Genomic DNA, 12929 nt, shown 5'->3' with positions numbered 1-12929 from the left:
CTACCTACCTAATCATCCGATTCGAAACCACTGATGGATTGCGGTCGTTGGGCCCAAGTCGATGATCGACTATAGGATCGCCGAAACGAAGTTCTATGTATCTACTCCGTAATACGATCAGAGACTGATTTCAGCACGCATATTTGGAGGACGGTCTGTATGCAAATGAAGAGAATCTTGTTGTGCGTCAGGCTGAGAGCCAGCCACCTGGACTTGGTATACACGTTCATGCATACAGCTGTGAGTTGTGAGCCGTGATTGGCTCAATGCTTTTGGGAGGGTGCTTCGATGTGCAGCCCTGCTATTTGGGTTGGAGTGCCTCAAGGTTGCCTGAAGTAGGTATGCTACTGACTCTTAGAAAATACGAAAAGGCCTCAAAGTACTTCATACGGAGTATGCTCACTAGAATTCCTCATTTCGACCTAGCATTGATACCTTGGTAGTCCCCCAATACTGTTGTTTTACCATCTCATCAACCCGACTAATCCCGACCTCTCTGATTGGCCACAGCGCAACGAGCTTGCCAAGGCCGAGCACTTCCAACTTCTCATCGAGCGACCTCAACGATCACATCTCAAGTCATTCGCCCCGGTATCAACATCACCACCGCCGCTACCATGTCCAACGTTCCCCGCGCCTCGATGGCTAAGACGCCCGCGTTCCAGGTACGACCAAGAAGGCTGCAATTGAACCCCTCGCAGGGGCGCAAATCCGGACCATGAGCTGACCGTTTACAACAGTCCCAGCGAACCCCCTACAAGGCGTACAGGAGTCCTTTCGGTCCTGCGTATGTATTTAATTCCTTATGTTCGGAACGGAGTGTGGTTTTTGGTTCGACACAATGGGGTGCATGTAGCAAGGACTCTGGCGGATGAGACTTTGGCAAAAGACGGGTGGACGGAACTTGGGACTGAGCACATTAGAGTCTGCGAAAGAGCTGGAACTATACAAAAAAAGGAAGATGGTGGAATTTTTTGATCGAGCTTTTTACGGGTCGCTGACAAGATGACAACAGGTACAAGACGGCACCTCACTTCCACGGCATCACCGCCCGATCACTCGTCAAGTTGTATGTCAAACCTGTACCCAAATACTCTGTCTCGCTCGCAAGACTATTTTCGCGCACGAAAATCTCCGCAGCTCGGTTTGCTAACAGGAAATTAGCGGTACTATCGCTGGTGGATTCGGTGGTGTTGCTGGATTCTTCGCCCTCTTCTTCTTCGCCGAGGTCCCTCGCGTCCGTGTCGATATCATGCAGAAGATCCCCATCCTCGGTCCCTACTTCATCAACGAGATCCCCCCCGAGGACAACCCATTCTAGATGCCGAATTGGCTGGGCGATTGGGCGATATGTTTTGTACAATAGATGGCATATTTAGCAACGGACATAGATAGCCGATGCTGTATAGTACAAGCGACGGTGCTGCGAATTAGACTTTTCCTCTGTCTGATGTCATACTGCCTCGCTATCCTTGTGACTGTGACATCTCATGGTGTACGAGGGACATAAAAAGGAGTGTTCTGCAACGGGAAATGGTCTACAGTAACTCCACAGCAAGAGTAAACCCATAGTTTGAGGGAATGAAATTACATAGTCTTCATGAGCATTGATTCATGTCTCTATTTTACGTTCGATCGATTCCACGTGATGCCGCGCTTGCGGGACGCGGAGTTTATCTAGATTCGTACCCGGGCTGAAGGCTTGATCTGCGTTATGAAATCTAGTTCGTGGGCAATCTTCCAACAACCTCCTCCATCTCTTCATCAGTGTAGATTCTGAAGCCTTTGTCCTTTGTGACACTTGCAAGCTGCACGTTCTTGCTGTCTAGTTTCTCCTCCATAACCTGCTTGAGTGTCTTCAAGACAAGGACCTCGGCCTCCGGGAGGGTCAATGACTTGTGGAATTCGTTCTGGAGTTCAGCCTGGGCGCCCTCGGACCCGGAACCGATAGCTTTAGCGTCGTAGCGGTAGAATGTGCCTGATGGCTCGGCGTGATATCTGTTACTCTGATTAGGATATTGTCCGCTGGGTGCATACGTCGGGCATCTGCAACATACAGACTTGGACCATCCTCATCATAACCCGCAATCAGGAGCGCAACACCGAACGGCCGCGACATGATACTCTCTTCTCCCTCAGCACCCTCACCGAACCGCAAGGCAAGATCACATATTGCCTGTGTACAGCTTTCGACCCTCAAAGGCTCGGCGTAGTTGAAAGCGTGGTTCTGCGACTCCACTCGTGCATGCTCGACCATGCTTCGTGCATCGGCCTGGAGACCTGACATGGCGCATCCAATGTGGCTATCGATTTCTACGATCTTCTCTACAGAGCTGGTCTCGAGCAGGGTGGACGTCACGCGCTTCTCAACTCCGAGGATTACACCATCGCCAGTTGCGACCTGTTTTATGCATCAGCGGGGATAGCTTTGAGCCTGAATGGTATGATCCATACTCCTATCGCTGTTGATCCGAGCTTGATGGCTTCTAGAGAGTATTCGACTTGGAAGAGACGGCCTTCTGGCGAGAAGGTACTAGGTAATGGTGAGTGGGCTATTCGGAGGTGGGAGGCGGTGGGGTAACCAACTTGATGCCACGGTCTGAGAAATATGTTGTCAGTATAGTTCAAGTATAGGATATAACTCATGCAACTCACCATATTCACTTCGTGCTATGAACTAGATAGATTAGCATAGTGAGCTTTGGCGGGCGGGCGTTAGAGCATACCATGTTGATTGATCAAACGGTGGAAGACTTGGGAGCTCTATGGTGGTTCGAAGAGGAGATCGAGGTGTTATTGTATGGCAGGCAAACTAATCTGCTAGTAACGGCCTCGGTGTGTAGTTGTGAGGTTCGTTGGAGTGCTTTGGGGATTCGTATGTTGTAAGGTGGAAGCTTGAAGCTGCGCGGCCCACGCTGCCTGCTCCAGAATAGTGGTCCAAGCTTTTGATGCCAAGACCTTACCTCTGAAGCAGTCGTCTGAAGTAAGTATTGAATTCAACAACAACAGAGAATGTGCAATGAAACATGTGAAAAAGTGTGCCGATTTCGATTCGTTAATGATAATCAAAGTGTATTTATCCTGAGCATTCTCTTGAAGCAGGCTTCTACGCCGTGCTGGTAATTTCGATACGCCGCAGCTATGCCAAACCGTGACTGGACCCATCTGAAAGCCTTCCTGTTAATATAAAAGAACCAGTATAAACTCCGCCCATGCGACTCTTCCACAACTGCACTTCATCTCACACATCATATCGACCCCGACCGCGCCCAGGAACCTCATCTTCAAATAGCTGCCCCGCCTCGACACAGTATCTCGCATCGCCTCTTCCATCAGGGCCGACTTCACTTCCCCAGCAGACGAGAACTGCATCCAATATACCACTAAGAACACCCTCCATTGCGCCAAGAGCACCCCAGCCAATGGCGGCACTGATTAGACCAACAACATAGGCATACACGCTACCCTTGACGCCGTCATTCCCAATTTGCAACATTCTTGCAGTTGAAACCCAACCGCCGAAACCCAGTGCCAATGTTATTACCCAACGGATAGCATGAAGAAGCAATTTGGCAAGGCGGTACGAGACGATGGATTGCCGTCCGTGTGAGGGTGCGAAAGACCGTGGGCCAAGGGTCGTTGTAGGAGATGAAGGTGCTATGAATGTCATGGAGGATAGCCCCCTTGCAGCGGGCGAGAGCGCCATTCCGTGAATCGATGCATATGTAAGGGTAAGAGGATTCGTTAAAGAAGCGATAGGGGATGGAACTAATTGATAAGCGCACATGCTGATCATGCCAGCGATCCGCCTCGGTAGAACAATGAGCGGCAATCGGACCATCAAAGACAGTAAAGTGGATAGACAGATCGTGCCAGCCATCGTGCTAGTTGCATGCTTCAATGATGCGTAAACAACGGTACGAGCAGAAGGTGCCGGCACGGTTCGGCGATGGAAGTACCACTGGGAGACTGTGGCAGCGGTGGTAGAACGTTGAATGCCAGCAATGACTCCCAGGACCCAGAAGTAGTCAAGGAAGAAAGCCGCTCCTAGCCACCACGTACTGGGATCAATGATCCACCTCGTTTTCGATTTGTTGAAGTGGCCGCCGAGAAATAGGTGGGCGAACATTGACATCCAGATCCAAGACCATATGATAACACCGGCGAGAGTGCCAATGCCGACGAGCATGAGCGGGTACTGAGCCTTCAAAATGTCTCCACAGAACTCCAGCATTGCGGTGGCTTTATGGAGCGAATGTCGCCCTTTCCAGACTGTGTAAATCCAGAACAACATGAATAGAAGTGGGCCGAATGACAGCCATCGCATTGCTTTGTCTTGGGCACCATTTCCATGTAGGGAACCTTTGAAACTCCATATCAGTGGGTAAAGGAAAAATGAAAATGAGATGACTGGCACAGCAACCAGAATCAGCATAATGAGTGGTCGCGCGAAAGACCGTAGTAAGGATAGCCAAAGAAGCCCCACCACTATCGATACGAGCGAGTAGATTCCGATCAGGCGGAACGAGGATTGAAGAACGGTATAGATGGTGTCACCAAGCTTACGATCCGGCGGTGAATCTTGGAGGAGTGAGATGAGATAGATTCCAACAATAGCGCACTGAGCAATAACGAACAGCTCAGCGAAGAAGACGTTGTATCTGGGAGCTGTTATCGGCTCGACAGCCACTTGTTCAGGAACGGTTTCGCGATCAGGGCTCATTGGCCGAGGCTGTTGTTCCAATAAGGCATCTTCTTCGGTTTCTTGTGGTATTGGCAGTGTGGTTCTCAGAGGGCTACGGCCGCGTTTTGGTTTAGGCAAACTGCGAAAAGACTGATACGATGGTGGGCGACTGTCCATATCCTTCACAATCTCATCCCTCTCTAGCTCTTCCATACTGCCCCGCATCGTCGATGCAAGTTCCACGTCCACGAGTTGCTCTATTCCTTTGCTACTTGGACTGCTCGACTCCGATAGAGGGACGCTTTGATCCCTCTCAAGCAGGTCTTCTTGTCGGGTAGTAGTTGCAGACCTCCCCCGAGGCTCTGGCTTATCGCCTCTCCATGAGCTCTTGATACCTCTCCCAAGCCCATAACCTGGAGTGTCTCCCTCCACACTCCCTCCGTCTATTGTGTGATCGGATCTTCGCTCCATATCGTCATCCACCTCGGAGGATTCGGATAGATTGCTTGCTCCGAACTGTCGCCGGGAGCGCTGTAGCGCGAGATGATCAGCGATCTCCCGGTCATGTTCGTGATGGTCGTCTTCTTCCCGGAAGTCATCAGTGGCAGAGTAAAAGAGCGGAGCCGGTGCGTTGGATGTTCTAGACGCAAAGGCGAATCGAGATAGCGCTTGCGAAGCGTACGGATTCATGTTGCGACGCTGTTGATAGTTGCGGGAAGGCGATCTTTGGGTAAAAGAGGGCTCAGGCTGGCCGAGAGATAGTCGCGACTGCGACTGCGAAAGGAATTTGGAGGCATCTGGGGGATAGCTGGTCAGTCACACGCGCCCAAACGGTGCAGATGAACGCTTTGAGCGCATCACATGCAGCTCGATCAGGACCGGAAGAGCTTACATTCGGAGAACATGATGTCTGACTATTGACGAGGTGTGTTTGTAGGGTCATGCAGTTTCCTGCTCTGACCCGATGAGAGACTCTGGCGAAGTAGCCTGGTGGTGAGAAGTGGTTGAGTCAGGTCGGGCTTTCGATGTGAGGCGGCAGGGCAGGCGAGGTGCAACGTGAATGACGCCAGTGCCAGGCAGAGACAGGCATCCAGCTGAGCGGTAGCACCCACTCGGGGCTAGGTGTGATAAGGTAAGTATCTAGGGGATCCGCTTATGAATCGATTTTCTATATCAACGTACTCATAGGCAGGTGTTATAGCTAAGAGTGTATATAATATAGGTGTGGTGTACTGTGTAGGTAGCAGAGAATAGGACGATGTGGTTGTTGTTGGTCGTTTGCTCGTCCCCGTATCGCCGTTAGATGACTGGACGAGAGAGGAGTACTGAATGTCGGCCGTCGGAATTAACCTGGAAGCTTAATTAAGTCCTCGACGCTGGGACCACATCCTATTGTCATCACCATCACATCAACTTATGAAACTTATATACCTACCTTCAAACATATCACAGTATCAATATGAATGTTTGCACGTCAGTTTGCATGCCAGCGATATAGAATCGTTGAAGTATTCTTTTCATTCTCCATCCTTTAATATGATCTACTACAACCTTGCTCCAATATCCCTCGCAGATGGACGGTCCAGCTCTTCCTCATTACGAACCATGAGGAAAGACGTATCTCAATGTAGGACTCGTACGTTAGGTGTCCATCTGTTGTGAGTGAAACGGCGAGTAGCTGCTATACATTTCCCAAATCGAACTCCAGCGGATATGATTCCTAGCCAGAATGCGTATCAACCATAGTCATCAACCCGTGCCTCCAACCCGATTTTTGAGCAGTCGCAAGGCCTGCAAAGGCAACGATCAAACCAAATTTCCTTATTTGGTCAACAACAATCGAGGTAGTAGTGGAATCCGGTTTACGTACAGTCATAAAGAAAGGGCTGATGTTGCCGACGCGGCACTGCGTCAATAGTTGAACATGTCGCCATCGTCTTCGAAATCGCTTAGAGCATCTGGGTTGGCCAAACGCGTGTAGAAGCCGTCATCCTCCCCTTCTTGCGGCGGGTCTAGTAGAATTATCTCGTCCCTTACGTTCAATCCCTGAATTTGGGCCAGCGGTTTCCAGTGGAAGACGTAGGGAAAAGCACGCTGCTCCATCTTGGCCACTACCTGACCAACCCAGCTGCCAAAGTAATTCGGGTTGAACAGAGTCACCCTAATCGGCAGCTCTGCCAGACGAATAGCAAATTCGTCCCAGAGAGGTTTGACGTTGGTGAGCAGCTCTTTGAAGAGTGCAACATGCTCGGCTAGGAGCAGAACACGGGTTCCCGAAGCATACATGAGGTACTGCTCATCCCACCAAGTTTCCTTCATGCTGCGAATGAAATCGTCATACTTGTCGGGAACTTCTCGGGCGACACAATCGACGACGAGCGGCTCGTTCTGCTCAATATGGTAGAAGCACCAGTTCTGCCAACCTGCTTTGTTTCCGCTGCAGAACGTCGGAACGAGAGCGACAGCTGCAATTTCACCTGTTGTCAGTATGCATAATCATTGAACTTTTCGGGTGAAGTGATGAAGTAGAGAGAGTGTGGCAGCACTGCTTCTCATGGTCTCACGGACTTACCATTAACTTCAATCCCCATAGGGTCCTTGAACTTGAAGGCGACAATGTGGTAGTTTGTCATACCTTGACTGTTATTGCGGTGCTGGAAGTTGAAAAGGTCCATCGTGAAGGCGTTGGTAGAGTGTAGATGAAGTTGCAACAGGCACGAGGTGAAAAACAGTCGAGGGTTAGCTGGTGTGCGCTGCGTCAAGAAAAGTGGTGACGCGCGAGGGAGATCAAGGTCAGGTAAACAAGCTGCTAGAAACTTTTTCGTGTCATAACCGTCAGAGCTTCACCTTCACCTCTGGCATGGTTTTGTTCACATGAGACTTTCACCAAAAACACTGCGCTTGCTATACCTGGTGAGAGACAGTAAAGCAGTGAGACTGGTGGAGCCCAATCCGCTTGATGCTTCTCAAGCCGACCAGACAAACTGTCTCTCTGTATGATCGCTGTTAATCGTTGATCCATTATTTGTTCCAGAGTTTCCCAAGTTGTTACGATTACCTATTTAGGCGATACCATGCACGACCACCTGCCAAGCCATCTATGACGATCTCCGCATGGACGGATAAGGCCACCGCAGTTAACATCCATCTGCTCCAACGTCACTCTCCAACCATCCTCTGAATTCCTCCGGACCACAATCACTCTATTTCCAGCGAAATCCAGCGGTGTTGTCTAGAAAGGGCCACATCGACGTTTCGCCATAAAGTCTTTTCCGCAGCTACACCGCCAACTTGACCACTTCCATCCAAGCGACCACAATAATCGACATCCGAACCTACATTTCCAAACTTCCTCACACAAATGACTCAGCCATGGGACTACATAGCGAAGATTGTATCGTTAGGTGACTCTGGATGCGGCAAATCTAGTGTAAGAACCTCCCCCACGCAAAACCCCTCCGCCTACATAGCAACCCGCTTCTCCAGATTTCCCATCTAACACCTCCCCAGCTCACAGTGCGCCTCTGCGAAGGCCGCTTCTCACCCCACCACGACGTAACGATAGGCGTAGAATTCGGCTCGCGCATCGTCCCCGTCGGCCCACCCGCCTCCCTCGAATTGAATGTCAACAACCCCGCCGCCAAACCCGCACAACCTCCCGCGCCCTCCTCCAAGAACCAGCAGCAGCCGCAGCAACCGCCACAGAAGCACATGAAGCTCTCGCTATGGGACACCGCAGGCCAGGAGACGTACAAGTCGATCACGCGGAGCTACTTCAGGGGCGCGTCGGGCGCATTGCTGGTGTTCGACATCTCGCGGAAGAATACGTTCCTCAGTGCGACGAGTTGGCTAAATGACCTGCGGCAAATAGCCGAGGAAGGAATCGTCGTCGTGCTCGTGGGCAACAAGAGCGATCTGGCGCCTGCGTCGACGGTGTCTGGGGGGGACGGCGAGGACAACAAGCGGCAGGTCACCCAAGAAGAGGCGGAAGAGTGGTGCAAGGCGAATGGCGTCATGCAGTACGTGGAGACGTCTGCGAAGTCCGGTGATGGAGTCGAGCGTGCGTTCCTTGAGGTCGCAGAGAGGATATACCAGAACATCGAGGCGGGCAAGTACGATTTGAACGATCGAAGAAGCGGTGTGAAGGGCCCGGGAGCAGGTGGCAACAACGCGAGGATAAACCTCAACGACGCAGCGAAGGGGAAGAAGGGTCAGCAAGGCTGGGGAGGATGCTGTTGAGCAGCTTTTTCCTTCCATTCCCCGAATCTCTCTTTGGATAATCAATACCCTTCATGTGATAACGTTTGGGCTGGATGGCGGGGAGGAGGCGGCGGCGGGATACATTTGGCATCGTGGGACTTGGGACAGACACTCCACGAACCTCCTCTCGTTTCGAAACCTTGCATTCTCTGGCGTTTTGTGTTACGAATTTATGGTGTCCCCATCGTTTTTGTCTTACTTTAGATCATTCTTAATGCATGCCCCCGTCACTATAATCTCATCACGATGAAGAATTCGCATCAGGACGACAGTGTTGGAATTTTGTAAATGATGCAGCATTCAATATATGTCTCCTGGATCAATCTATCCATACTTACAACCCACAACAACGACCACCACCTCCCAATGCTAATCGGGCGCAGTCAACAAAAAGACCGCGCCTATCTACTTTCTATACATGTGTTGAAAAGAAAATTGAATATCATGTACAATGACTTGCAGAAACCCAGGACTACCGTATACATACAGCCTGTCCGTGAATGAATGCAGTCGGATGGGGAGTTTTCGACAAAACTACAACTTCGCCTTCGCCTTCGCCTTGCCGCTGGCCTCCTCCGCGAGGGCCTCCTCGTAGCAGTCATCAAGCTCCTGCCTGAACTTCTTCGCGGTCTGCGGCCTCTTGAGCTTGAGTCTGTGGGGGCGTCGTTAGTAAACACTAAGTTGATAAAGGGGAGGGTATGTGGAAAACTTACGTAGGGGTCAAGAGCTGGTTCTCGATGGTGAAGGGGTCGACGAACAGCCTGACCGCCCTGACGCGCTCGTAGCTATTAAACTTGCTCTTCTTAGCGATGAGGTCGAGCTCCTTGAGGACAGCCTTCTCGACGCGCTTGTCGGCGGCCGCGGTCCTCAACTTCGCGACGTCAGTCGGCTCGACCTTCTCGCCGAGCACCTTGCTGGCGAAGGGCGCGAAGAAGTCGGGCGCGACGCCGAAGAGCGCGACGAGGAAGCTCTGGTGGGAGTCGCCGTGGACGTAGGCGGTGGCGAGCCAGCCGCAGTTGGCCAGGTACACGTTCTCGATGCGCTCGGGCGAGATGTACTCGCCCTGCGCGAGCTTGAGCACGTTCTTCCTGCGGTCGATGATCTTGAAGCGGCCGAGCTCGTCGATCGAGCAGATGTCGCCCGTGTGGAACCAGCCGTCGCTGTCCATCGCCTTCGACGTCTCCTCGTCGTTGCGGAAGTACTCGCGGAACAGGGTGGTCGAGCGGATGAGCAGCTCGCCGCGCGGGTACGGCTTGTCTCTCGAGAAGTACTCCATGTCGGGCACGTCGGCGAGGCAGCACTCGGTGGTAGGCATGATGCCGCCGCAGTTTCCGCCCGTAAGGTCGCCCTCCGCTTGCACGAGCGCGGCGGCGTACGTCTCGGTCAGGCCGTAGCCCTGGGGGAAGTGGTTGGCGACGGCGACGCGGAGGAACTCGTGGAGGCTGGGGTCGATGGGTGCGGATCCGCTGACCATGACCTTGCAGTTCTGGAGACCCAGGCCGGCGGCGACCTTGGAGGACCAGATCTTGTCGAACAGCAAGTGCTTGTTGCTTGGGTTCTCCTTGTCGCGGATGTTGGCGAGCTTCTTGCCGACGACATAGCGGGAGAGAGCTCCCTTTCCGCCGGCTGCCTGGATCGTCACGTCCTTGATGGCACTGCCGAATCGGTTGTATAACCGCGGAACACCAGCGAAAGTAGTAGGCTTGAGGAGCTTCAAGTCGTCCACGAGCTCTGTGATGTTACCGTGGAAGTAACCAATGGCACCACCAGAAGCAAGAGATGCATGTTCTCCCAAGCGTTGGTAGATGTGGGCGAGGGGAAGGAACGAGCAGATGACGGACTCGCCGCCAATTCCAAGTCCGATCAAAGTGCTGCAGGTTGCAGCCTGTGCGTTTCGGTGGGTGAGGACGACACCCTTGGGGTTTCCTGTAGTACCAGAGGTATAGTTGATCGTGACGATGCTGTCCGGTGTTGGTGGGTTATAAGGGATAGGCTGCTTCTCACCGAGAGCCTCGATGTCGCGGATGTTGTGGATAGTTACGCCCTGCTCGTTCGCAAGGGCATTGAGAAGATCTCCCTTGGATTCTCCTGGAAGCTCTCCGGCCGATAACGGGTCGAGGACGATGATCAATTTCAACGTTGGCAAACGAGGCTTCAGCTTGAGGAGTGTGGCCACATGGTTCAACGCCGTCACCACGCAGGACAGCTCAGCATGGTTGATGATGAACTCGGTGGTATCCGGACCCAGAGTGTCGTAGATCGAAACAGTGAATAGACCCTGGGACATGCAAGCAAGATCTGCGCGCTTCAGCATCAGTATTCACTCCTAGGAGCAAAGCTTCCCAACACATACCAGTGATTTGCCATTCCGGCCTGTTCTGGCACCACAATCCAACGCCGTAGGACTGCTCCTGAACACCAGCCTGCTTGTGCAAATGGACCAAACCCGCACCAAAGTTCTTCCTTCGCTTGTGGATAGTCTCGTAGTCCTCGAAGACGTAGGGACCGAAAGTCTTTGTGGCCGGGTCATAAGGTCGGTGTCCTAAGCACCTGTTCTTGGGGTATGTCTTGACTGTTATTCCCGTCAGTCTTTGCATATGGAATCGTCGACTTTCCGTGGTTGTGCCACAATAGTCGCTTCTCCAAACTCTCTCCAATCACGTACCTGCCGTCTCAAAAGCTTCGTGCGCCGTTGTGATCTAGAAAAGCCACATGTCAGCCATTTATCCACTTAAAATGCATTGCAACATCCCTCCCCCCAATGAGTTTCCCTCCTCAAACTTCCTCCTTCAAGGTATTATAAAAGGAGAATTGCAAATGTACCGAAGGATCCAAAACTTCCAACAACGGACGGTCCTTGAACCTCCAATGGCGATAGACAGCGGACTTTCCCTCCGTCTCGGAACCCAGGATCGGGACCGAGTAGGGCTTGCCCTTGGGCGGAGGAGCTTGGAACTCCTTCGCCCGCTCCAGTTGGACGTCTTTAGGACCGAACATTGTGTCTTTCTATTATAGTCCTTGTATTATTTCTCCCAAAGCTCTTCTTGCGTTTCGCGATCCTCGAATTCGGGGTGGATAGGTATTCGGCGACCCGGGGGAAATGGGCGGCGTTTCAAGGACGGGATATGTACACGATGCGTTCGGGCGCAACGACGACGTAGGGTGACGGGTTGATTTCTTCGCGGATCTGTATTATGGCGACGAGAATGTTAGAACGGGGGAAGAACGGCTATATTGGGGCGTAGGTAAATTCGACGTTGAAATGTTGGGGTATCGGCATCGCCGAGGAGGTAGGAGGCCTTGGGGAAGCATGCAGCACGTATGTACACGACGGTTCTACTTACATATTGCGCCACAGAGATCAATGCAACCAAGGTTGTGAAGAACTTGGATTCCAGTCGTATGCAATCTATGAGGAGGTTCTCCAGGTTAATGGGGAAGTTGGAAGATACGTATACAATACAGGGTTGGAGAGAGAGAGGATGGAGAATGGGATTCGAGAGAGCGTAAGTAGCGACGCAGATGAGACGGTAGCTTGCGGGCGCCCCAGAGCAAAAAGAAGACCAAGACCGAAGGAGTAGATGCCTCGGTACAAAAGACAATTCAAGCAACAAGTCTAGGTATTAGTTAATAACTAAAGGGAAGAAGGGGAGTGGACGTTCGTTCGTTCGCTCGGTCCAAAAAGGTGGACCCGCTATTGCGCCGCACCACGCGGATGCTGATGATGATGCTTTGTTGCCCCAGGCCCTTTTTAAAATTTGGAGAAAGGAAGATGGCTACGAGGTATTATCGGCCCTCCGAACGGGGATAATGGTCTTCGCAGTTCGCACCCTTTCGCTTTCCGCCTGCCGGTGCATAATGCATAGTCAAGAATTATCATTAATACTGTTAGCTTTCAATAGTCACTCGGCTGCTCCGGGCGGCCTTGGGGCAGAGGGGAGCAAAGAGGAGAACGGAGCAACCAGGCCATGAGCGTCGTTTGTGT

The 12929-nt window shown here is 52.0% G+C and overlaps 6 protein-coding genes across 6 annotated transcripts; 2 read left to right on the top strand and 4 right to left on the bottom strand.

Annotated features, from left to right (window-relative positions):
• The first annotated feature begins 355 nt into the window (after nucleotides 1-355).
• Nucleotides 356-1703, top strand: BU24DRAFT_492582 (uncharacterized protein). The gene is made up of 4 exons (XM_033533899.1): nucleotides 356-665; nucleotides 741-787; nucleotides 1016-1069; nucleotides 1165-1703. The coding sequence occupies exons 1-4, from the start codon at nucleotides 618-620 to the stop codon at nucleotides 1319-1321; spliced, it is 306 nt and encodes a 101-aa protein (XP_033384853.1). The 5' UTR covers nucleotides 356-617; the 3' UTR covers nucleotides 1322-1703.
• BU24DRAFT_422858 (proteasome subunit alpha type-5) lies at nucleotides 1424-2870 on the bottom strand. Its single transcript, XM_033528095.1, has 6 exons — nucleotides 2727-2870; nucleotides 2656-2677; nucleotides 2587-2599; nucleotides 2455-2533; nucleotides 2058-2401; nucleotides 1424-1998 (listed from the first exon to the last, which is right to left on the bottom strand). The coding sequence occupies exons 1-6, from the start codon at nucleotides 2727-2729 to the stop codon at nucleotides 1722-1724; spliced, it is 738 nt and encodes a 245-aa protein (XP_033384852.1). The 5' UTR covers nucleotides 2730-2870; the 3' UTR covers nucleotides 1424-1721.
• A 158-nt stretch (nucleotides 2871-3028) lies between these two features.
• BU24DRAFT_422857 (uncharacterized protein) lies at nucleotides 3029-5973 on the bottom strand. The gene is made up of 2 exons (XM_033528094.1): nucleotides 5577-5973; nucleotides 3029-5481 (listed from the first exon to the last, which is right to left on the bottom strand). Exons 1-2 carry the CDS (start codon nucleotides 5587-5589, stop codon nucleotides 3242-3244), a joined length of 2253 nt encoding a protein of 750 aa, XP_033384851.1. The 5' UTR covers nucleotides 5590-5973; the 3' UTR covers nucleotides 3029-3241.
• Nucleotides 5974-6375: 402 nt separating this feature from the next.
• On the bottom strand, nucleotides 6376-7359 carry BU24DRAFT_481114 (uncharacterized protein; the record flags this gene model as incomplete). The annotated part of the gene is made up of 2 exons (XM_033533155.1): nucleotides 6376-7161; nucleotides 7257-7359. The coding sequence occupies 2 exons, from the start codon at nucleotides 7357-7359 to the stop codon at nucleotides 6596-6598; spliced, it is 669 nt and encodes a 222-aa protein (XP_033384850.1). The 3' UTR covers nucleotides 6376-6595.
• Nucleotides 7360-7876: 517 nt separating this feature from the next.
• Nucleotides 7877-9078, top strand: BU24DRAFT_203162 (ras-domain-containing protein). Its single transcript, XM_033521852.1, has 2 exons — nucleotides 7877-8114; nucleotides 8195-9078. Exons 1-2 carry the CDS (start codon nucleotides 8046-8048, stop codon nucleotides 8921-8923), a joined length of 798 nt encoding a protein of 265 aa, XP_033384849.1. The 5' UTR covers nucleotides 7877-8045; the 3' UTR covers nucleotides 8924-9078.
• Nucleotides 9079-9200: 122 nt separating this feature from the next.
• Nucleotides 9201-12103, bottom strand: BU24DRAFT_203148 (long-chain-fatty-acid-CoA ligase 1). The gene is made up of 5 exons (XM_033521851.1): nucleotides 11768-12103; nucleotides 11610-11643; nucleotides 11298-11516; nucleotides 9658-11242; nucleotides 9201-9596 (listed from the first exon to the last, which is right to left on the bottom strand). The coding sequence occupies exons 1-5, from the start codon at nucleotides 11939-11941 to the stop codon at nucleotides 9479-9481; spliced, it is 2130 nt and encodes a 709-aa protein (XP_033384848.1). The 5' UTR covers nucleotides 11942-12103; the 3' UTR covers nucleotides 9201-9478.
• Nucleotides 12104-12929: the final 826 nt, after the last annotated feature.

Source organism: Aaosphaeria arxii (genome assembly GCF_010015735.1).
Source record: "Aaosphaeria arxii CBS 175.79 unplaced genomic scaffold BU24scaffold_4, whole genome shotgun sequence".
Lineage (NCBI taxonomy): Eukaryota > Fungi > Ascomycota > Dothideomycetes > Pleosporales > Aaosphaeria > Aaosphaeria arxii.
The sequence above is the reverse complement of the archived record's forward strand: the minus strand, read 5'-3'. Positions and strand labels throughout refer to the sequence as shown.